The sequence below is a fragment of the Oryctolagus cuniculus genome, chromosome 2 (genome assembly GCF_051225735.1).
Source record: "Oryctolagus cuniculus isolate XC-2025 breed Fujian yellow rabbit chromosome 2, ASM5122573v1, whole genome shotgun sequence".
NCBI lineage: Eukaryota > Metazoa > Chordata > Mammalia > Lagomorpha > Leporidae > Oryctolagus > Oryctolagus cuniculus.
In genome coordinates this window covers 268,205-291,733 of record NC_142868.1, presented here as the reverse complement: position 1 = coordinate 291,733, position 23,529 = coordinate 268,205, and the positions used below count along the sequence as shown (strand labels likewise).

Genomic DNA, 23,529 nt, shown 5'->3' with positions numbered 1-23,529 from the left:
GAGGGCTCTCTGTGCTCCGGGCAAGGCTGTGGCTCCAGGCTGTGTGTGCATCCATAGGCCTGGACCATAGAGTTAGCCCGGAGTTTAGGCCACAGCCTGGACTGCTCCGTGCTGGGCCTGTGCCGCTGCTCACTGCCCAGGGCCTCCTCACAGGCTCCTTGTGAGGTCACTGGGGTGAGCCACAGGCCCCAGGGGTCACCCTTGCGGTAACTGGTGGTGCTGTCCAAGGCAGGTCACTGTGGGGCCATCACCAGGTCCCGCGGAGAGGAGGGGCCGCTCTCTCGCCTGCACCGAAGCTGTTCCTGGTCCAGGCCTCTGAAGCAGCCCGGCTGGGGCTGAGGGGGGGTCAAGGTGGCAGGGCCGGCAAGGGTCTCTCCTAGTGATACCGGGAATCTACCCGGGTCGGAGCCGGCTCTGCGGGCGAGGGAATGGGGGGCCGCTGGGGGCTGGGGTCCTCTCCCTAGACCCGCGCTGCAAGGACCCCGAGAACAGGGGGTGTCCGGGTTCCCGTGGAGGGCCCGGGCCTGGCCTGGCGGGGGCGAGGTCGACGTCGGGGTCGGAGTCTCGCCAGGGCCGGGGCGGGGGGCGGAGTCCGGGTCTCGCTGGGGCCAGGGTCTGCAGCCAGCGCTCCGCACCGCACCGCACACTGGCTCCGCCCCCCGCCCCGACCGCGCGGCCCCGCCCTCCCCGTCACGCCCGACGCGGGGGGGCGGCCCCAAGTGACGCGCGCGCCCCGCGCCCCGCGCCCCGCGTCCCGCTCCCCGCCGTGCCCTTCAGCGCCGCAGTCGCTGCCGCCACATGGACCCGGCCGGCCCGAGCACGCCGCGCTGACGCCCGGAGGTGAGGGCTCCAGCCCCGGGCCTGCTCCCCCTGCCCCGCGGCCCCGGCCCCGGCCCTGAGTGCCGGACCCGCTCCCCGCTCCGTGCACCCCGGCCCCGAGCGCCGGTCCCGCTCCCCGCACCCCGCACCCGGGCTGCAGCCGCGAGCCCGGGCTCTCCCGCTCTCCAGTCCCGAGCCCCGGCCCCGCACCTCGCACCCCGGCCCCTGCTCTGGTCCTGGCGCCCGCACCCGGCGCCCCGCAACCCGGCCCCGCCCAGGTCCGCTGAGCTCCCGCGCTCCCCGCCCGGCGGCCGCTGTCCCCGCCGCGGTGCTGAAGCGGCCCCGCGCCCGCTCCTTCTCCTCCGCCTCCGTCCCCTCTTCCCGCCGTTCCGTCTCGGCCCCGGCCCCGGCCCCCCCACCCCGCCGACCTGCCCCCGGCCCCCGCCTCCCTCTGTCCTTTCGTCTTCGCGCTTCCGCCCAGGGCGCCTCGCCAGCCCGCACAGCCGAGCGGCAGCGGGGCAGGCGGCGGGCCTGGGTCTTTAGTCCCCGTGGGCTCTCAGCCCGGGCAGAACTTGGGCAGAGCAGGGGGCGGCAGCGAAGGTGCCCTTGGGGCCAGCCCTGCCGGAGGCGTTCCCTGCCCAGCCCCCTCCCCGCCCCCTGGGGGTCTCCTTCCTCTGCGGAGGGAAGGAGGTCAACCCGGGACCCATGGGGCTGGGTCTCCCACACAGGGGCTCTGCGGCACCTGGGTTCACAGGAAGCCTGCAGATGGGGGGTGTCCAGCCCCTGCCTGCCCCCCAGGCCGCCCCCGTGGCTTGGCACCGCGGTGGCTCCTGGTCGGAAGGCACAGGACCCCCCCCCCCCCAGCCCCAGGAGCTGCAAGGCAGAGCAGTCACCTTCAAACGCCCCTGGGCCGCCCGCTCTGCGGCTGTGCCAGACTCCTGCAGCCGTGCCCCTCCCTGCAGGCGCCTGAGAGCTGGCTGGCATCGGGCCCGCTGCCCTGGCCTGTGCAGGGACCAGTGCGCCCCAGCCTACCTCGGGGCCCTCCCCACGGCCGCCTTCCCCTGCAGGGTCCAGCCCACGAGGCATCGGGACCCCAGACCTTGCCAGGGGAGGCCGGCAGGGGACAGGGAGGAGCCCCCGGGCCTCTGACCACTCTCTCCCCCAGGAGGAGAACTCGCGGCCACACTCGCATGTGAATTCTGACCCTCGCTGAGGCGCTGAGACCTTCGTCATGGAGTTCGTGATGAAGCAGGCCCTGGGAGGTAGGGAGCGGGGCTGGGGCCAGGGAGGGGGCTTGGGGCGGCCCCATGGGGAGCAGGTCCAGACGGATGCACCCGCTATGGCAGCGAGGGGCCACCGCACACCTTGTGGACGCCCCAAGGGGACGAGGCGAGGAGGCCCGGGAAGGGGCCGTGAGAGGCAGGGGCAGGCGAGTCGGGCAAAGCTCAGTTGGAGGACCTAGGGTAGGTCCCAGCCAGGCCTGACGGCAGCGGCATCTCCAGGCGGACAGAGCTGTGGGAAGCCCGGTGGGTTTCACCCAGGTGGTGGTGGCACTGTCCCCAGGACCCGGGCCAAAGAAGGGGCCCAGGCAGCTTGTGGGGCCCAGGCCCGTCCACCAGAGCGGTGCCACCCGCTACCTGACCACATGCTGGACCCGTGGCTGGGTCCCTGGCCAGGAGGTGGCGGGCAGTGGGCTGAGGGGTTGCGAGGCTTTGGGGCCGTCTGGGTGCGTGTGGGGTCTGCACAGGGCAGCCTGTCCTGGGCACCCAGCTCCCCCGGGTCAGCTCCTGGGATGGGGCCTGTGCCAATGCCTGCGTCTGTGCCGGGGTGGCGCTCAGGGTGGCCTCTGTCTGACCCGGTGCCTCTGGGCTGGGGACAGGACGGGAGACCTCTGTTCTGAGGCAGCAGGAAACGTCTGAGCCTGGCCCAGGCCGCACTCCCTGGGCTGTCACGGTCCAGGGTGGGCTGCGGCTGAGTCCCGCTGTGGCGCTGACGTCACCGGGACCAGGCTCAGGGACAGGCAGAGTCCAGGCTCCACGACACGTGTTGTGGGCAGTTGGCCAGCGGCTGGCTCAGGCCCTGAGGTGGGCCTCTGGAAACCGCAGTATCTGGTGTGGCTGTCTACACGGTGAAGTTAGCCAGGGAATCGCCAGCCTGGATTCGCTCTTTGTGCCCCTGCAGTGGCTGTGAGCAGCCAGGGGTGGCCCCTGGGGGCCCCGCTCTCCGATGGCTACACCGGGCGCCTGGACACTGAGCGCGGCTGCTGGGCGGTGTCTGGCGTCCTTGAGCCCGGGCGAAGCCTTCCTCTCCCAGTGGCGACGTTTCTGGGTCTCTGGCGGGGGCGAGGGTGAGGGGCAGGCCCCAGACCGACAGGCAGCAGAGGTCGGCAGAGACACTGAGGGAAAGACAGAGCCTGGACGCAGGACCCTGGCAGGAGCGGGAGCGGGAGCGGGAGCGGGAGGCTCCAGGAAGCCACCCAGGGAGGACAGGCGGGGGCGGGGACAGAGACCCTGGCCCGGGCGCTGTGGGTGTCCCGGGGAGCAGTGGAGGAAGGGCAGACCCCGGGCCTCCACAGGTCAAAGCGTCCGGGGAAGGTGGCGGCTGAGACCCAGGCACGGGAGAAAAGTGACTGCAGGGCAGGCAGGGGTGGAGACAGACACGCACCCCCGCACACATGCATGCCCACGCACACACGTGCACGTGCTCACGGACATGCAGGAGGGAGAGGCAGTGGACGGCCGTGGGCACACACACACGTTCACCTCTCAGCACGCATGCGTGCACAGGCACACATGTACACACACGTGCACCCGCTCACAGAGACGGAGCAGACACGAGGGGAGGGCGGCCCCCTTACCCTCCAGCTCCCTGGGCTGCCAGCATCCCTGCAGGGGGCAGCGCCCAGGGCCTTCCCGTCTGCGCGGCTGGGGTCTCAGGCAAGCCGTGCTGGGGCACGGCTGTGGGAGGCTGTGGCTGCTGTGGACACGGGACCTGCAGCAGACGGACAGCCGCCCCTGTGCCGGGCTGGTGTCACGCAGGCTCCCTGGCAGGGTGCATGCCCCTGGCCCTCGATGTCCAGGCAGCTGGCCTGTGGGCCTGTCGATGCGGAGAGCTGGAGGGAGCCTGGTGTGGACGGTGGCGAAGTCCAGGAGGCTGCAAGACTTCCTCCTGGGTGCTGTGTGAGAAGCAGACGCTGCTGGTCCCACCCTGCCCTGTCCCCCTCGGCCACCCTGCTGGACACGGAGTCCATGATGTCACCTGGGAGCACGAGGGCGGGGCTTGGGGTCAGTGCTGCTGGACAGAGAGGCGAGCGCGGTCCCCGCCCAGGGCAGGCTCCCGTGTGCCCGGCTCAGCCGTGGGGCCCTGGCGCTGCGTCTCAGGCGCCGCCCTCTCACCTGGCTCCCTCTGACCTCCTGTCCACCCCCCACCTGTGCTCTCCCTGGGCAGCCCGAGGCCTGCTGCCCGGACGGCGCCCTGCTCTTCCCGACCTGTGACCTCTGACCTCACAGCTCAGCCTCGGCCCGCACCTGTCCTGGGGTTGTTCGTATGACATCTGGCCACTGACTGCCGGGCTGGTCTCCCTCGGCCAGCGTGGTGTCCCCAGGGATCTGAGCAAGGCTGGCCAGTGCCACTGGCCCCACTGGGCAGGGCTGGCATCAGCCTCTGCTTGTCACCCACTATGGTCAGGGATAGCCCTGGCCTCCCAGCACAGCCCCCCCTGCTGCCACCTGGCGCTGGGACGTGGTCCAGGCAGGGATGGTGGAGCTGGTGCAGGGGAAGCGGCAGGTCTGGAGGGAAATTCTAGAACGTTCCGGGGTCGGGGCTTCCAGTGGAGAACCAGAGCAGAAGTGGCTTGGGTCAGAAGAGCAGGGGCCAGGGTGACTGAGCAGGGCCGTCGCGTGCCACCTTCATCCTCAGCTGCCTCTAGGGCTGGCCTGGTCCTCCCAGCCTCCCAGTGGCTGCTGCTGCTCCAGCATCACACCCACAGTCAGGAAGGGAAGGAGGGAGGTGCACAGGCCCTCTGTCTGTTCAGTGAACGCATTTGTCCCCGGCAAGAGAGTGGGGTGCTGGATGTGCCCGACTCACGCCGGCTTGGGCCGGTCCTCCACAGACAGGTGCCTGCCGAGTGCGCGTCCCAGAGGCCGCGTGCGTTGCTGGAGGGCCCGGCTCGCTCTGCAGGCCTCTCACCCGGCTCTCCTGGAGGCAGCAAGGGCCCTTCAGAGACGCGGCCGCGTCCTCGCTGAAAGCGTTTGTATCGATGGCCCCGGCGACGGCTCTCTCCCTAATCTCTGCTGCCATCTGACGCGGGGAGTCGGGCTTGGGGACTCGCAGTACGGCTGCGGTGCCAAGGGGACGGGACGGGTGACAGGTGGCAGGTTCCAATGAGCCACGGTCCCGGCAAAGCCCAGTGCCGGACTCGTCAAAGGTAAACCTGCACTGGCTCACACCCCCCCCCCCCCCCGCTGCAGGGGCTTGGGCTGGGGGAGGGGCTGCTGTGGGCCGGGCAGCCCCCTGCTCTGCCTGCGCCGGTGGGGGCCCTGGTGGCCTCCAGCGTCCCCCCTCCCAGTCCCTGACTTCCTGGGGGGGGGGGGGCAGGTGGTGGTCCCGGGCAGAGCTGCAGGCAGGGCCTTCCCCGGCCTCCGTCCTGCTGGGTGGACGGCCAACACTGGCCTCGCCGTCCTGGGCCCTGGTGCCCTCTGTGGACGAGGAGCCCGGGACGGCAGCCGTCCCCTCCCCACCACGGCCCCGGCGGCACCGCCAGCTCCAGGAGCGGCCGACCCAGAGCCGGGTGCCATCTGTCCCCGAGCTTGGCTCTGTTTGGGTTGCTAATTGGCGTTTTCATCTCGCCTCTGTCTCCGTTTGTCCTCTCCCGGAAGCCAAGATCAGACACCACCCGGCGCTCACTTCCCAGGGCGCGGACAGCAGGGCCGGCCCCAGAGCTGCCCGGGGGAGGGGCCCTGGAGCCCGGGGGCCTGCCAGCGTCTCCCGCAGGGCCTCTGCCTCCAGTGGGCGGCTGCCGCGTGGGGTGGGGCTGACCCCCGGGGGTTCACCAGATTCGCCTGTGGTGGTTTTCCTGACCTCGGCCAAGGCAGGGGCTGAAGCCAGCCCTGGGACCGCAGGTTCTGCCCTGTGCCCTCCTGCAGAGCGGGTCCGGGGGGGGCCCTTGCAGAGGGGAAACCCAGGGCCAGCGGGGCCTCCGTCCTCGTGCGTCCGTGCCTGCGTGGGCCGTGACCTGAAGCCGCGCCAAGTGGACGCGAGGTTTCGCCCGGGCCTCTGGTGTTTTCTTCCTGCGTTTACCCAGCATGCCTCGCTGTGCCTGCCGCTGGCACTTTGCTCTTTTATGATCAGACCCTCTGCTTTAAGGAGATGTGTCACCGTAAGCGTGTTGATCTAACCCTTCCCAAGGTGCATTTTGCCTTCTTAAAAATATTTATTTATTTGAAATGCAGAGTAACAGAGAGAGAGGGAGAGACAGATTTTCCATCCGCTGGTTCACTCCCCCAAAAGGCCACAATGGCCAGGGCTGGGCCAGGCCAAAGCCAGGAGCCGGGGGCTCCATGCGGGTCTCCCACGTGGGTGCCGGGGCCCAGCACTTGGGCCGTCGCCACTGCCCCCCAGGTCCGCATCGTCACAGAGCTGGAGTTGGGCTTGAACCCAGGTACCCCGAGTGGGCCACAGGCGTCGCCACCGCTGGTCTCCGCCCGGCTCCTGCGCCATGCTGTTGTTCTTTAATCCTCCGCGGTGTTTGAAACAAACGCACCCGTGAAGAGCCTCGCAGAGTTCCGCCGCCGGTGCTGGTGCGCCCTGCCCTGCCCCCGCCTTCCTGCCTTGCGCTTGGGGCGACATCCTCTGTTTTCCTAACACTTAAAATCTTGAATATCTGCATCCACTGTTATATTTGCAAACAATTATTTTTAGCATGAAATTAGATTCTTCCCGTTGCTAAAATGGTGACCGCTCAGGACGTGTAGAGCCGTGGGCGGGACGGCTGAGGGGCCGCGTTGTTAGAGTCGCTCACTCCCTGTTTGAGCATATGTTTGGAAGCAGGGACACCCCTGGGTGCTCAGAGTCCGGGGGGTGCGGGGAGTCGAGACCTCGCAGGCTGCAGGCAGGAAACAGCTTCCTGCTGTGCCTTTCAGTAGCTCAGCCGGGCAGCCTCTGCTCGGCTGAGTGCCCTGACGCCCTCATCGGCCTGTGAGTGCCCGGGTTCGGGTCCCGGCTCCGTCCTGACCCCAGCTCCCTGCTCCTGCACCTGGGAGGCAGCAGCGGTGGCTCAGGTCCTTGTGCACCTGCCACCCCCCCGGGAGACCTGGGTGGAGCTCCTGGCTGCCAGCCTCCACCTGGCCCAGCCCCGTTTCGGGCACCTGGGGGCGAGCCGGCGGGTGGAAGGTCTCTGTGTCTGTGGGTCTTGGCATTTCCGGTGGCAGGTGCCAGCGGAGCCACACCTTGCCTCCTGGCAGTGACCAGGTCAAGGGTGGAGCCGCGTGTCTGCGGGGTTGGCTGGGCGGGCTCCGGCCCATGCTCCCCAAGGCCCGGCACCTCCACCGCCCGCCGTCCCCCTCGACCCCGAGGCTCGCTGGGGGCCGTCCGCCCACCCGGACACTGCGCGCTCTGCCCAGGGCCTCTTCTGCTGGCTGCTCCGGGACGGCGGCCCCCCCGCCCCTCCCCTGTCAGGAGCAGGGGCTTCGTCCCGGTCTCCCTCGTGGGTGCAGGGCCCAGCACTCGGCCGTCTTCTGCTGACTGCTCTGGGACAGTGGCTCCCCCACCCCTCCCCTGTCAGGAGCAGAGGCTTCGTCCCGGTCTCCCTCGTGGGTGCAGGGCCCAGCACTCGGCCGTCTTCTGCTGACTGCTCTGGGACAGCGGCCCCCCCGCCCCTCCCCTGTCAGGAGCAGGGGCTTCGTCCCGGTCTCCCACGTGGGTGCAGGGCCCAGCACTCGGCTGTCTTCTGCTGTTTTCTCACGTCTTCTGCGTGAGCAGGGAGCGGGATCCGAAGTGGAGCTGCTGGCATGTGCACTGGTGCTCTCACGGGATGGCGGCGGCGCCCGGGCTGCAGCTTCACCCACGAGGCCACAGCACCAGCCCCAGCAACACCTTTTATTATTATTATTCTTATTAAGAATCATTTTAGGCTGGCGCTGCGGCTCACTAGGCTAATCCTCCACCTTGCGGCGCCGGCACACCGGGTTCTAGTCCCGGTCGGGGCGCCGGATTCTGTCCCGGTTGCCCCTCTTCCAGGCCGGCTCTCTGCTGTGGCCAGGGAGTGCAGTGGAGGATGGCCCAGGTGCTTGGGCCCTGCACCCCATGGGAGACCAGGAGAAGCACCTGGCTCCTGCCATCGGGTCAGCGCGGTGCGCTGGCCGCGGCGGCCATTGGAGGGTGAACCAACGGCAAAAGGAAGGAAGACCTTTCTCTCTCTCTTTCTCTCACTGTCCACTCTGCCTGTCAAAAAAAAAAAAAAAAAAAAAAAGAATCATTTTATTTGTTTGAAAGAGTTACAGAGAGAGGTAGAGCCAGAGAGAGCGGTCTCCCATCTGCTGGTTCACTCCCCAGATGGCTGCAATGGCCGGAGCTGAGCCCACCCGAAGCCAGGAGCCTCCTCTAGTTCTCCCACACAGGCGCAGGAGCCCAAGGACGTGGCCGTCTCCCACTGCTTTCCCAGGCCACAGCAGAGAGCTGGGTTGGTAGTGGAGCAGCCAGGTCTCGAAACCGGTGCCCACGTGGGATGCTGGCACTGCAGGCGGCGGCTTTACCTGCGGCACCAGAGCGCCGGCCCCGACAGACTTTAATACCAGGTGGTTGTGCTTTGCGTTCACTGATGATCTGCATGATTTTCTGGCCCTTCACTCGGGGATCCCAGCAACACCTCGGCACCGGTGTTCCTGTGCCGGACCTGCCAGGGGCTTGGCTCCGCACCTGTGTGTTCTCGTCCAGTCTGGCTTTGGTTGTGGAGCTGGGTGGCCCACTCGGAAGCATTCGTCTCCATGAGAGTGCTCGGAGCAGCGTCTGCAGGGTCGTCTTCCCCACAGTCAAGCCCGCGCCCTTCTTGCTACTCTGACACCTACAACTGGGAAGACGATGGCTGGAAGCAGCAGTTATCAGAAAGAATAACAAATCAAGACCCAGCTCTGGCTACCTGGAAGAAACCTAGCTGTACTAGCCAGTCAAAGACCAGCGGGACCGCTAGTGTCACAGCAGAGTCCACACCGTTCCTGGGACAGGGAAGGCCGTGCCTGGTGAAAGGGGGTCGAGCGGGCCGGCGGTCGCACAGGGCAGCTTGTCCAGCTCCGAGCCCCTCCAGGAGACCAATGGTGTACACAGCAGAGGGGACAAGTCCAGATCGAGGTGGGGATACCCACGATCGGGTAAAGCAGTGGACAGACGGCTCGGCAGGACGGCTGGACCTGGGTGCCAAGTCGACCAGGCTGAGGTGGGCACGGGACGGGACAGCACGCGCTCTGACACACGGGGCGGGACAGCACACGCTCTGACACACGGGACAGGACAGCACACGCTCTGACACACGGGATGGGACAGCACGCGCTCTGACACACGGGACGGGACAGCACGCGCTCTGACACATGGGACAGGACAGCACACGCTCTGACACACGGGACGGGACAGCACGCCCTCTTACACACGGGACGGGACAGCACGCGCTCTGACACATGGGACAGGACAGCACACGCTCTTACACACGGGATGGGGCAGCACACGCTCTGACACACGGGACGGGACAGCACACGCTCTGACACACGGGACGGGGCAGCACGCGCTCTGACACATGGGACAGGACAGCACACGCTCTTACACATGGGATGGGGCAGCACACGCTCTGACACACAGGACGGGACAGCACGCGCTCTGACACACGGGACGGGGCAGCATGCGCTCTGACACATGGGACAGGACAGCACACGCTCTTACACACGGGATGGGGCAGCACACGCTCTGACACACAGGACGGGACAGCACGCGCTCTGACACACGGGACGGGGCAGCATGCGCTCTGACACATGGGACAGGACAGCACACGCTCTTACACACGGGATGGGGCAGCACACGCTCTGACACACAGGACGGGACAGCACGCGCTCTGACACACGGGACGGGGCAGCATGCGCTCTGACACATGGGACAGGACAGCACACGCTCTTACACACGGGACGGGACAGCACACGCTCTGACACACGGGACGGGACAGCACGCGCTCTGACACATGGGACGGGGCAGCACACGCTCTGACACATGGGATGGGGCAGCACACGCTCTGACACACGGGACGGGACAGCACACGCTCTGACACACGGGACGGGGCAGCACGCCCTCTGACACACGGGACGGGACAGCACGTGCTCTTATACACGGAACGGGACAGCACACCCTCTTACACATGGGATGGGACAGCACACGCTCTGACACACGGGACGGGGCAGCACACGCTCTGACACACGGGACAGGACAGCACGCGCTCTGATCACGGATGGAATGGGAAATGAGCAGCAGGAAGAGACGTGGAAACCCCAGGTGTTCTGGAAATTGGACAGCCCCCTTCTGGGTAACCTGCGTGCACGAGCAGGGGAGGGGAGGGGGTGGAGGAGCCACGAGCAGGCAGAGCCGTGCATGCGAGGACCGGGCTCGCACGTGCTTTGCCGTTAACATGGAAAGAAGAGCAAGTGAAGCCCCAGGAAGCAGAAACCAGCAGAATGATTAAAATGGGGAGAAAGAACCCAAAACTGCTCTTTAAGATGATCAATAAAATGGAAAGATTCATAGCTGGAGTGGGTGAGCTGGCGTTACTAGAGACTAAAAGAATGTTGTGGCACAGCGGATTAGCCAGCGTCTATGATGGCTGCACCCCGTATCGGGACGCCAATTCCCAGCTGCTGTACCTGACACCTAATGGCCTGGGAAAGCAGTGGAGGACGGCGCGTGGACCTGGATGGAGTTCCTGGCGTCTGGCTTCAGCCCAGCTCAGCCCTGGCTGTTGTGGCCAGTTAGGGAGTGAACCAGCAGATGGAAGACCCCCCATTCTCTCTCTCTCTCTCTCTCCTCTCTCTGTGTAACTCTTTCCAGTAAAATAAATGAATATTTAAAAAGACGTCACTTGTTCATCTGAGAGGCAGGTGCATACACACAGTGGGAGATGGTCAGCCCCAGATGTCGGTGGCCCAGAACCAGGAGCTCGATCCAGGCCCCCACGCGGTGGCAGAGCTCAGCTATGTGAGCCACTCCCGCTGCCTCGTAGGTCCGCGTCAGCAGGAAGCTGGAGTCAGAAGCCGGCGTTCGGATGTGGGAGGGCCGTGTCTCTAACCTCCAGGCTGAACGCCTGCTCCACGTAACTCCCAGTCGCACTCCTTTGGAGGCGCCATGCTGTGTTCCACAGTGGCTGAACCATGTCTCGTTCCCACCACCAGGGCACAGGGGTGATGACAGCCACGCTGATGGTGTGAGACGCGTCCCGCTGTGGTGTGGACGGGCACTTGACTCACCTTGTGAGCGTGTTCCGTGGAGCTTCAGAGAACCCGTGCTGTCTCCAGGGCTCAGGTTCAGCGGGAGCTGGGGCGCAGCCCTCCAGGCCTTCTCCTGTCTCCAGAGCGGAGCCCTCACGCACGCTCATCCTCGGGCTTCTGTCTCCCACTTCCAGCACTGGCGTCCGGGAGGCACGGCCGCGGTGCACTGCTGGCCCCGTCTCTCCAGGCCACCAGGGGCTGCTCCCCGTGGCTGTGGTCACCCTCTGGGGAGGGTGGCCATTCCTCAGGGCCTGTCCATGCCCAGCTGCCTCTGGAGCCACCGGAGACGGCGTCCTGTCCTCGCAGGGTGCCACAGATGTCCCTGTCCAGCTGAGCCGTTCAGTTCCTGGCTTGTTATGGACACCGAAAGGCAACATTGTGGCTGAGTGTTGGGCGTCAATGCTGGCTCTGGCGTTCTGCTGCAGTGCACAGTCTGGTGGGTTTTGCCTACAGAGGTGTCATCAGCCAGAGAGGCGGGAGAGGCGGGTGCAGAGGGCCGGCTGGCTTCTGTGGTTTTGTGTTCTCGGGGGACGCACCACGCGAGCACGGCCGCGCCCCGGCTCTGACGAGAGCGCAGGTCTGCAGCTGTTGTCTGGGTGCCCCTTGCTTCTACTTTTCTCCCCAACTCTTTTTTTTTTTTTTTTTTTTTTTACTTCTTGGCCTTCAGTTACGTAGATATATATTGTAGTTATTTACTTATTTGAAAGAGTTAAGCAGAGAGGGAGGTCTTCCATCCGCTGGCTCACTCCCCAATTGGCCACAATGGCCGGAGCTGCACCGATCCGAAGCCAGGAGCCAGGAGCTTCTTCCGGGTCTCCCAGGTGGGTGCAGGGCCCAAGCACTTGGGCATCTTCTGCTGCTTTCCCCGGCCACAGCAGGGAGCTGGATGGGAAGCAGAGCAGCCCGGACCCGAACCTGTGCTCCAATGTAGAACGCCGGCCAGCCCCACGATGTAGTCTTGGTTCTGTTTGAGCTCAGTTGTGCTGGCTGGCTCTGCCCACTCCCAGGGCCGATTGCGCCGTGATCACCAGCACCCAGCCAGGCGGTTCCCGGTGTGCCATCGCTGCGGGTGCTCTGTGTGTCTGTGTGCATGGCAAAATCGAGCGTTCGAGTCTGGCTTCTTCGTCTCGCACAGCTGTGGGGATTCTGCCCCGTTGTCTTCACTGCTGTGGATGCACCGCGGCCCACCCATCGTGGGCTGCAGCCTCTGGTGCTGCCGAGAGAACTCTGGGAACATTCAAGTTCCTGCCATTATGTGGACATCAGTTTTCGTTTGTGTTGGGTAAGAGGAACTGCGGCGCTGTTTCTGGGTACTGCAGGTGTGTTTAACTTTATGACCTGAGCTGTTTCCAGTGACTGTGCCCCCGGCAGTGTGCAGGCCTCACTTCTCCCATGTCCCTGCCGACACTTACTGTGCTCAGTCTCTTAGACACTTGAAGGGGCACGGGTGGCATCTCGTGGTCTAGGGCTGAGCTTCCTGAAGGAGTCAGCCAGCTGTGTCTGTGGCATCCCGGTTACCAACTTCTCATGTTCCTTGTGAAATGCCTGCTCAAATCCTTCTCAGGCTGTGTTCTTGTTCCGAGCCTGAGAGTTCTCTGTGCATTCGGCCTGTAGGACTTTCATCAGACGTGACTGTGGTTCTCAAGTGTATTCTCTTTTAAAAATGGATTTGAGGGGCCTGTGCCGTGGCGTAGCTGGTAAAGCCATTGCCTGCAGGGCGGATATCCCATGTGGGCGCCGGTTCGAGTTCTGGCTGCTCCACTTCCGATCCAACTCTCCACTATGGCCTGGAAAGCAGTAGAAGATGGCCCAGGTGCTTGGGCCCCTGCACCCACGTGGGAGACCTAGAGGAGGCGCCTGGCTCCTGGCTTCAGATCAGTGCAGCTCCAGCCATCGCGGCCAGTTGGGGAGTGAACCAGCGGATGGAAGACCTCTCTCTCTCTCTCTAACTCTGACTTTCAAATAAATAAATAAATCTTTAAAAAAAAGTATTTGAGAGGAAGAGGGACAAAGACACAGAGTGAGATACAGAGAGACAGAGAGCTCCCATCCCCGATTCACCCTCGAAATGCCCACAGTGGCACTGGGCCAGGCTGACACCATGAGCCGAGCCCCGTCCTGATCTCCCACGTGGGTAATATCACAGCGGCTTCCCAGGGTTCGCATCAACAGGAAGCTGGGTCAGGAGCCAGAGCTGGGCACGCAACTGTCCCCACGGACGCTAACGCAGCGGGGTGTGGCTGCATACACAATATATATCTCTTGGTTTCTAAAAATTCGTCATTCACCAAGTATTTCCCTAGTGGCTGCCAGGTGGGGGCTCTGTTTAGGTGCCGAGCATAGCCGTGAGCTGTCAGCAACTCTGGTGAATATAAAACGGTTCTGAAATCAACCCTGTCTTCTTCAGATGCAGACACTGTGTGTCCGTGTGACCGACAACAGTGGGCCAGAGCGCTGTGGCCACACCGGGGCCAGGGCTACACATCACCTTTCCTGCTGGGGCAGTGTGGGACAGGGCCTGGGCTGTCTCCTGCCGCCTTCGGGATTCTGCACCTCCCCACACCGTGAGGTGCACAGGTGTCCACCCCGTCTTCCCAGCCCCGCTTGTGCCTCCCCTCCCTGAGCGCCGGTGCCCACTTCTCCAGGCAGGAGCAGAAGCTCTGGGAGGAGTGCAGGAGGGGTGGGGTCAGAGGCCGGGACCCTTGGCGACCCGGCGGGAGGGATGTCCCCGTCCAGGGTGCGGCGTAAAACTGCTTCACGCCTCAGCTTCCTCATCTGCCCACTGCGTGATGTCATGGCAAGGGGCAGGGGGCTCTGGGCGGGGAAGCAGGCACCGAGTACAGGATGGGGAGCTCAGGGTGGGGTGGGGGCAAGGGGCACGGAGTGAGAGACGCAGCCCACCCCACCCGGCAGCTCCGGTGTCTGTGCCAAGAGAGCAAACGGTGATTCCGGCTCAGGAGCCAGGAACAAGCTTCCCGCCGGGCGGCTCTGGCACCCCACTCCAGCGTTTGGAAGGTTCCGGAGGCTGTTCCTGCAGCACTGGGGGTGGGAGGAGGCACGGCGGGTGCTTGTGGCTCCCTGGTCCCTCTGACAGTGTGGGTGGCGGGGCTGCTGGCCTCCCCGCTCCTCCTCTCCTAAAGGTGGGGTTTCCCTCCCCGGAGCTCAAGTGGGGCCGCCGAAGTCCCTGCAGGACACCCACAGAGCTTAGCGCACAGTCGGTGCTCAATAAACGCAGCCGCCTCGACTGGAACCAGAGCCTGTGGCGGGGGGGGCAGGCCTTGGGGTGCAGCCCACCCCGCGCTGCGCAGGAGAGAGGAAAGCGGGCGAGGAGAGAGACAGGACTCACAGCCGCTCTCGCTGAGTGTGAACCAGCGCAGAGCAGTCAGGCTGTGTGGTTTGTCCTGGCCTCCTCTGCCCCTGCCAGAGACCACAGCTCGGCAGGCAGAGGCCCGGGCACGAGTGGGAACCGTTGGGAGGGGGAGTGGACTCGGCTTCTTCTCTGACCCAGTTTCCCGCCAACCTGTGCCCTAAAATCCGCTTTGCAGAATTTTGCAGAAGCAGCTGAAAACTGACTGTAGGCTCTTGGTTCTCTGATGCGTCCGGATCTGTGCCATCGGCAAGTTCCTGACACAGGCTGGCTCCAGGTCCCCGCAGTGACGAGGGCGACAAGATGGCCAGAGAAGTAGGAAGGCCCTCGTGGCGCGGAATGGCTCGGCCTCAGGCGTCCAGTTTTCAGTCCAGAACACTCCACCAGAACCTTGTTCTCATCCCGCCAGCAGGGGGCGGCACACGCGCTGCCCTCGGAGGCTGGAGAGGGCCCTCGGTGTCTGCCGCTGGGACCAGGGCAGGGCCTCTGGATCCAGAGCAGGGAGAGGCACCTCTGCACACGGGTGGAGGCGCGGGGCGCTAGGCGCCCGCACTCAGCGGGTGGTTCCCCTGAGGCATGACTCAGGTAGCCGGGGTGGTGCTCAGGAGGTCCTGCCCCAGGGGAGCGAGAGCACACACGCAAGGGGAGGCTGGGTCCAGAGAGGCCGTGGGTGTCACTGGTCCCGCCTGCGGGAGGCAGGGGGCAGCCTGTGCCTGCCATCTGCATACACCACAGGTGGGAGTGGCACTCTGCTCCTGCCGGTTGAGGGCCACGGTGGGACGTGGCTGTGACTGGCAGGGGCAACGGGGTGCCTAGCCCAGCCAGGCTCTGACGCCCCGTGGCCCTGCAGGGTGTGGTGAGCTACCTCCTGGGCAGCACCGCTGACTCAGTGCAGGGGCTGCTGTGCCTGTTCCGTGGGTGAACCACAGACAGCATGGGGGGGAGGGGGAGGGGCGTGGGTCAGGGGCTCGTGAGCAAACACAGCAGAGGGATCGGGGCCTTGGTGCCGGAGCCTGACCGACCGCTGACTGCTGGCATCCGACCTGGCGCCCTGCCTGCTCCTGTCCAGCCTGCAGATCTGGCGAGTCCTGCCGGCCCTGCTGAGGGTTGACCCTCGACTAGGCACAGGCCCAGAGATGACACAGACCATACACGGAGCCCCGTGTCCAGCCACCCCTGCACAGAGTCCCACCCGCAACCCCGCCGCCCTCAAACCGCGGGTCCTGCGCGAGCTCGCTCCCCACTCAGCTGCCTGACTGCTTGCCCTCCCGCCCCCAGGGGCCACCAAGGACATGGGGAAGATGCTTGGGGGTGACGAGGAGAAGGACCCCGATGCTGCCAAGAAGGAGGAGGAGCGGCAGGAGGCGCTGAGGCAGGAGGAGGAGGAACGCAAGGCCAAGTACGCCAAGATGGAGGCCGAGCGAGAGGCCATGCGCCAGGGCATCCGCGACAAGGTGGGCACAGGACGGGACATGCCCCAGGCAGATGCTGGCCTGGTTCTGGGCGCGGCAGGGGCCGCATGGGGTCTCTCTCTGTGGACACCTATGCACGGAACAGGTGCCGGGACATGGTCCCATGGGGGCAGCTGTCACATCTGGGCCGGGGCTCCCTGTGAGGCCGGTCTGTCCTGGGGGAGGCCCTGTGGATGGGGTGGGGGCTGCTTTTGGGGCCAGGGATCTTCGGAGCCTGGGTTTGAGGTCAGACCTCTCTAGGGAGGGAGCTCCCTGCCTTCCTGGATTCACAAAGTTGGGGGCTGGAACCGGCAAGGCGGGCAGGGTGGGCATGGTGAGGGGGTGGGTGTCCAGCTGACAGTGGCCCCTGTTCTAGTCATCTGAGTGACCTCCTGGGAGTTGTGGCCAGAGTGGGCACCTGGATGTGGGCCTGGGTCCCTGCTGAGAGCCGAGTCTAGCATAGCCACATGCAGCTACCTGTTCAGCTGGGGGAGGAGGCTCCAGAGAGCCTGGGGGTGGGGTAGGGAGCAGTCAGCCCCTGTTGGGGTGCAGGAAACAGCAGTGGGAATGGGGCCTCCAGTGCTGGGGCTCAGGACCGAGAGGCTGTTGGGGGGGCCTGTGCCTTCCCTCACTCCTCCAGTGCCCTGGGACTGTGCAGGGGGAAGGCTCAGACCCAGGGCCCCTCCTTGCCTCATCCGACCCCTGAGAGGACAAAGCAGCCTCTCCTGGCTCCGTTGGGAGCTGGGCTTCTGAGGTGGACAGGGGCACAGGCAGGCACGGCACTTATGTGTCCAGGACGCAGCCTCCTCCAGACTTGGTGTCACCTCCTGCCTCTGGGTTCTTGCCCCTGCCACCAGCCCCACAGGCTGTGATTTCCAGGGGTCCATGTGCTGGCCGGGCGCCCTCTCTGGTCATCTCCGTGGGCTATTGTCCCGGGGACTGGCGGGCACCTGGCCCCGGTGTCTGTAGCGCAAGAGCCTCAGTGCCCGTCCAGGTAGGGCAGCCTGGACACTTAGTGGAGTGACTGGCCCTTCAGGCAAGCTCAGAGTGACCACGCAGTCCTGGTGGGGCCTGGGGCCTCCCTGGGCCCCGAGGGGAGGACCCGACTTCCTCCACGCTGTGTGCTCCCAAGTCCCTCTGCCGTGTGTGCCCCACACTGGTAAACAGGCGCCATGCTGCAGGAGCCCGCCTGCCCGTGCCCCTGGCTGGGGGACGTGCTCTCTGGCCTGACCTAGTTTCCCTCTCCCAGCCCACACATGCTCCTGCCCCCCTTCTGTGCCCAGGGCTGCTCCCCTTACAGAGTGAGGCAGGCCGCTGGGGAGGCCCAGTGTGCCTGGTTCCCTCGCCTGGCTGACCGGTCAGTGAGGTGTGGGTGCCGGGTGTTCTGGCCTGGCGACCGTGGCACTCCAAGCTGTGCCGAGGGAAGAGGGGCTGAGGAAGCTCAGGCTGCTGGGGGCGGGGGCCATGGCATCCTCTGCTCAGATTCCAGCTGGACATGGCCCTTGCAGCCCCAGGTCCGAGGCTACCCACAGCTGTAGGGGAGGGGACAAGGACACAGACAGCCCCCATCTGGGAGGGGGCCTCCTTGAGACCCAGGCACTTTGCGGGCAGGGTGAGGGGGCACTAAGGCAGAAATGGCCCAGGGCCTCCCCCTGGGCGGAAAGCCCCCTTCCCGAGGCAGGTGACCCAGCATGGGTGTGTGACCTGGTCCTGCCCAGCACTGCCCCTGCTGGTGCCCACCTCATCACCCCCTTGGAGCTGGAGGTCAGCCCTGGCTCAGGGGAGACCCTGAGCCCCCAGCCTGGGTGGACCCCACTCCTGCCCTGTGCCCGCCACTTGTTTGGTGGTTCGTGGCCTCACCAAGACCGCAGTGTCCACGCTGTTCTGGGGTGTTGGCAGGGGTGTATTGTCACTGAGGCCACCCCGGGTTTATCACAAAACCTCTTGAGAGAAAAGAAGGACCCACGAGTGGCCTTCCTGCCTGGCGCAGCTGCTGGGACCTCAGGCCGCCACCCCACGTCAGGTGTGCCCATCTTCCATCTTCAGTGGCCTCGCCTCTGTGTGCCTTTCCTGCTGCTCATAAAGACCCTTCCTGGAGTCGGGGTCCCCTTAGATCTAGGATGACCTTGACCAAGGTCCTGTTTGCAAATACACCCCAGATGACGTGGATTTTGGGGTGACACGATCCAGCCTACCACAAAGGGGAGACAGGACATACACAGGACATACACAGGGATGGGAAAGCCGGATGGGGAGTAGAGAGTGACCAGATGTCGGCTGAGGCCCCACGAGGCTGGGACGCCAGGAAGCAACCAGCGAGCCAGCCTTCTTCGAACTTTTCACGGGGTGGATGCGAGGGGCTGGGGTCACTGCTGCATCTGGGAGCCTCTGTCAGGCCTTAGGGTGTGACCAGCAGAGACCAAGCTAGGCAAATAGGTGGCCCACAGAACAGCTGGCTCTCCGGCTGCCCAGTGGGCCCCTGCAGGCGCAAGGCCTCCTGGGGTGGGGGTCTCCCCAGGTCTCCAGCAGCCTTGGGGCAGAGGCGTTTCCTCCTTGGCCGGGTGGGCTGGGTGCTTCGGGGCAGACTCGCTGACGCGGACCCTGCCCTCTGCCCTCAGTATGGCATCAAGAAGAAGGAGGAGCGCGAAGCCGAGGCTCAGGCGGCTATGGAGGCCAGCTCCGAGGGCAGCCTGACAAGGCCCAAGAAGGCCATCCCGCCGGGGTGTGGGGATGAGCCGGAGGAGGAGGACGAGAGCATCCTGGACACGGTCATCAAGTACCTGCCCGGGCCGCTGCAGGACATGTTCAAGAAGTAAGGCCCCGCCGCGCGCCCAAGCCCGGAGCCCTCCGCCCCTGTACAGACCCGGCGGAGGAGCCGTGGGCGGCCGCGCGCCGCGCGCAGCCCCGACGCGAAACAAGCCATAGTCCTAGGCCGCCCCTCCCGCGCCCCCCCCGCACTGCCGTCGCCGCGCCGCGCCCACACTCAGGAGCACAGCCATAGCGAGGCCGGGGGCCTGGGGCCGAGCGGCCGCCGCCGGCCCTCGCGCCCCCGCCCTCCGCTCGTCTCCTCCGAGGGCCACCAAGCAATAGGCTCCGAGTCCCGCAGCCCACGTGCGCTGAGCGCCGCGGGCCCGGCCCAGCTCTCCCGGCGGGAGGCCCGCGGCGGGCGGACCGGCCCACTCGCGCCCCGGCCCTTCGTCCGCCCCGTCCTCGTGCCATCCGCTTCACAACATGTCGAATCTCAGGTAAATGAGTTCCCCCGTGTTCGCCGAGTTTATCGTGACAGCGGAGCCGCTGCCTCGGGGCCGGCCCGGCCTGACCTCGTACGAAACGCACCCCGCGTCCACGTGCTGCGGGCCAGGGCGCGGCCCCGCGGCGCCCTGCACGCCCTCCCGCAGCTCTTAGAGAAGCCATAGTGAGGCTGCAGTCCCGCCCGCGGCGCCGGCCCCTGCCCTCGGCCGCAGCATGCCCCGCTCGCTCTGCGCCCCCACGTCCGCGTCTTCCACAAACGCCCCTTCCACACGCTAAGCCCGCTCCGAGCGGACGGGGCGCTCTCCCGGAAGCCCCGCTCCCCGTCCCCGCGCGGGGCGCCGGCCGCCAGCTTAGCGTGGACCGTGGATGTCGTGTCCGTCCGCCCCGCCGCGCCTCCCCCTGCATGTCGGGGCCCTCGCGTGTGTCCTCCCCGATGGGATCACAGCCAATAAACTCCGCAGCGATTTCGCACCGCGTGTGTTCCTTGCAGCCTGCTGGGCAGCCGCGGCGCGTGGCAAGGCCCTGACCCGCAGGGCTGCCCCCCAAGTCCTCAGTCGCAGGCACCCCGAAATCTGCTCGGCGGGGGCCCTGTCCACGGGGGCTGGGGGTCCCTGCCTGGCCCGCGTCTGTCCCGCGCCCCCACCCTTGTGTCCGCAGAAGGGGCCCGGCGCCCTCGGAGGGGGTCCCCGCGCGGACCCGGGGCGCCCTTGGACGAAGCCCCCGCCCTGACCCGGCTCCGGGGGAACCCGCGATGGCGGCGAGGCACGTAGCAAGGGCGGGGCGTGGCAGGCCAGGGACACCGGGCCGGGGAGGCCTCCCCACGGCAGGATGGAGGGACCCCCGGCTGAGGAGGGCCCACCCACCCGATGGGTTTCCCACCCCAGCTGAGAACCCCCCTAACCTGAGGGCCCCGCCCCCCACCTGGGGAGAACCCCCGAGGGACCCGCCCCCGCCTCCCACTGAGAACCCCCCTAACCTGAGGGACCCCCCCAGCTGAGAACCCCCTAACCTGAGGGACCCGCCCCCCAGAACCCCCTAACACGAGGCACCCGCCCCCCCAGGAGAACCCCCTAACCCGAGGGACCTGCCCCCCGCCTGGGGAGAACCCCCCGAGGGACCCACCCCTCCGAGGAGAATCCCGAGGGACCCGCCCCCGCCTCCCACTGAGAACCCCCTAACCTGAGGGACCCCCCCCCGAGAACCCCCTAACCCGAGGGACCCGCCCCCCCCAGGAGAATCCCCTAACCCGAGGGATCCACCCCCCCAGAGCCCCCTAACCCGAGGGACCCGCCCCCCACCTGGGGAGAACCCCCCGAGGGACCCGCCCCCGCCTCCCACTGATAACCCCCCTAACCTGAGGGACCCCCCAGCTGAGAATCCCCTAACCCGAGGGACCCGCCCCCCCAGAACCCCCTAACACGAGGCACCCGCCCCCCCAGGAGAACCCCCTAACCCGAGGGACCCGCCCCCCCCAGGAGAATCCCCTAACCCGAGGGACCCGCCCCCCCAGAGAACCCCCCCTAACCTGAGGGACCCGCCCCTGCCTCCCACTGAGAACCCCCCTAACCTGAGGGACCCCCCAGCTGAGAACCCCCTAACCTGAGGGACCTGCCCCTCCAGGAGAACCCCCCTAACCTGAGGGACCCCCCCAGCTGAGAACCCCCTAACCTGAGGGACCCGACCCCCAGGACCCCCTAACACGAGGCACCCGCCCCCCCAGGAGAACCCCCTAACCCGAGGGACCCGCCCCCCCAGGAGAACCCCCTAACCCGAGGGACCCGCCCCCCACCTGGGGAGAACCCCCCGAGGGACCCGCCCCTCCGAGGAGAATCCCGAGGGACCCGCCCCCGCCTCCCACTGAGAACCCCCTAACCTGAGGGACCCCCCCAGAACCCCCTAACCCGAGGGACCCGCCCCCCCCAGAAGAATCCCCTAACCTGAGGGACCCGCCCCCCCAGAACCCCCCTGAGGGACCCGCCCCCCACCTGGGGAGAACCCCCCGAGGGACCCGCCCCCGCCTCCCACTGAGAACCCCCTAACCTGAGGGGACCCCCCCCGAGAACCCCCTAACCCGAGGGACCCGCCCCCCCAGAGAACCCCCCCTAACCCGAGGGATCCGCCCCCCAGAAACCCCCCTAACCTGAGGGACCCGCCCCTCCAGGAGAACCCCCTGAGGGACCCCCCCGAGAACCCCCCTAACCTGAGGGACCCGCCCCTCCAGGAGAACCCCCTGAGGGACCCCCCCCGAGAACCCCCCTAACCCGAGGGACCCGCCCCCCCCCAGAGAACCCCCCCAACCCGAGGGATCCGCCCCCCCAGAACCCCCTAACCCGAGGGACCCGCCCCCCCAGAAGAATCCCCTGAGGGACCCGCCCCCCCAGAAACCCCCCTAACCTGAGGGACCCGCCCCTCCAGGAGAACCCCCTGAGGGACCCCCCCGAGAACCCCCCTAACCTGAGGGACCCGCCCCCCCAGAACCCCCCTGAGGGACCCCCCCGAGAACCCCCCTAACCCGAGGGACCCGCCCCCCCCAGAGAACCCCCCCAACCCGAGGGATCCGCCCCCCCAGAACCCCCTAACCCGAGGGACCCGCCCCCCCAGAAGAATCCCCTGAGGGACCCGCCCCCCCAGAAACCCCCCTAACCTGAGGGACCCGCCCCTCCAGGAGAACCCCCTGAGGGACCCCCCCGAGAACCCCCCTAACCCGAGGGACCCGCCCCCCCCCCGAGAACCCCCCCAACCCGAGGGATCCGCCCCCCCAGAACCCCCTAACCCGAGGGACCCGCCCCCCCAGAAGAATCCCCTGAGGGACCCGCCCCCTCAGAAACCCCCCTAACCTGAGGGACCTGCCCCCCCAGGAGAACCCCCTAACCCGAGGGACCCGCCCCCCCCAGAGAAACCCCCCCTAACCTGAGCGACCCGCCCCTCCAGGAGAACCCCCCTAACCTGAGGAACCCCCCTAACCCGAGGGACCCGCCCCCCCAGAACCCCCTAACCTGAGGGACCCCCCCCAGCTGAGAACCCCCTAACCCGAGGGACCCCCAGAACCCCCTAACCCGAGGGACCCGCCCCCAGAAGCCGCCGGCCCGGCCCGAGGGAGCTGCCCGCCCCCGCCACGTCCCGGCCTCCTCCCGGGGGCAGGCGGCAGGACGGCGTCCTGGGGCCTTCGCGCTGGCCGCCCCCGCCTGCTCCTCTTCCGGGAGCTCTGTCGGTGGACACAGCCTGCTGAGCGACGGGGCCGTCGGGGCCACTGCCCACGCCACGTGGGTTCGCGGGCGCCGGGGCGGGCCGCGGCGATTGGCCCTGAGAGAGTCACGTGTGGAAGCCTGGCCAATCCGAGTCGGGGGCGCCGTTGCTGGACTGCGCGCGAGCGAGGGGCCGTCTGCGGCCCTGGGGTGCACCTGGCGCGTCCGGCGGCTCTGCTCCGGACGTCCCCGGGGAGAACCAGCGCACTGCCTTGCACAAGGCAGGGGACGTGGGACGGGAGAGGGGGTGGGTGATGATGGAGAGACCGGGCCGGCGGGAACAGGAGTGGGCAGCGACACGCGGTGACAGCAGGGGCTGACTGACCAGCTGTGGGACCAGGGCTCTGGGCTGTGGGGGCCATTTGCCGCCCTGCTGCCCTCACCTTCCTTTGGGCGGTGGACCCCGGGGCCAGGGCCTGCTGCGCGGCTGGGGACCATGCCGTGGGCAGAACACAGGGTGGGGGCAGCAGGTGTGACTGCAGGACCCGGAACCCACCTCCCACTCCCCCAGCCCGGCTGTCCCCACGCCGCCGCGGCCTCGGGTGCCAGGGCAGCCCGGGCACATGGCTCAGAAGGTACCTGCTGCTGTCTGTGGGCTGGGTGATGCTCTGGCGTGGACCCAGTTAGCTGAGTGGCGGGTTCAGGGGAGCCGGAGGAAGGCCTAGACCACAGAGCGGGGCCGGGGCAGGTAGCAGGGCAGGATTGGAGGCGGACAGCAGGCGTCTGGCGTCAGTAGCAGGCCTCGGCCCTGAGAACTGGCCTCTGTTGTGGGTTCCGCCCCGGGAGGGTCCCGCACTGTCCAGTGACCAGCCTTCGATTCTCCTGGAGGAGCCCCCAATTCCAGGCTCTGTCCGCGGATTCAGCCTGTGGACAGATGCCCGCCA

General features: G+C 66.9%; 1 protein-coding gene across 1 annotated transcript; it reads left to right on the top strand.

The window, feature by feature from the left end:
* Positions 1 to 684: 684 nt before the first annotated feature.
* On the top strand, positions 685 to 19,869 carry CPLX1 (complexin 1). Its single transcript, XM_051840339.3, has 4 exons — positions 685 to 840; positions 1,985 to 2,081; positions 15,976 to 16,151; positions 18,767 to 19,869. The coding sequence occupies exons 2-4, from the start codon at positions 2,051 to 2,053 to the stop codon at positions 18,962 to 18,964; spliced, it is 405 nt and encodes a 134-aa protein (XP_051696299.1). The 5' UTR covers positions 685 to 840; positions 1,985 to 2,050; the 3' UTR covers positions 18,965 to 19,869.
* The last annotated feature ends 3,660 nt before the right edge of the window (positions 19,870 to 23,529 follow it).

What these genes read in the sequence shown, in the direction of transcription:
- CPLX1 (XM_051840339.3), top strand. Translation starts at nt 2,051, where the DNA reads ATGGAGTTCGTGATGAAGCAGGCCCTGGGAG. An exon ending in GATGAAGCAGGCCCTGGGAG is followed by an intron (nt 2,082 to 15,975) that starts GTAGGGAGCGGG and finishes TCCCGCCCCCAG; the next exon opens with GGGCCACCAAGGACATGGGG. An exon ending in GCCAGGGCATCCGCGACAAG is followed by an intron (nt 16,152 to 18,766) that starts GTGGGCACAGGA and finishes CTCTGCCCTCAG; the next exon opens with TATGGCATCAAGAAGAAGGA.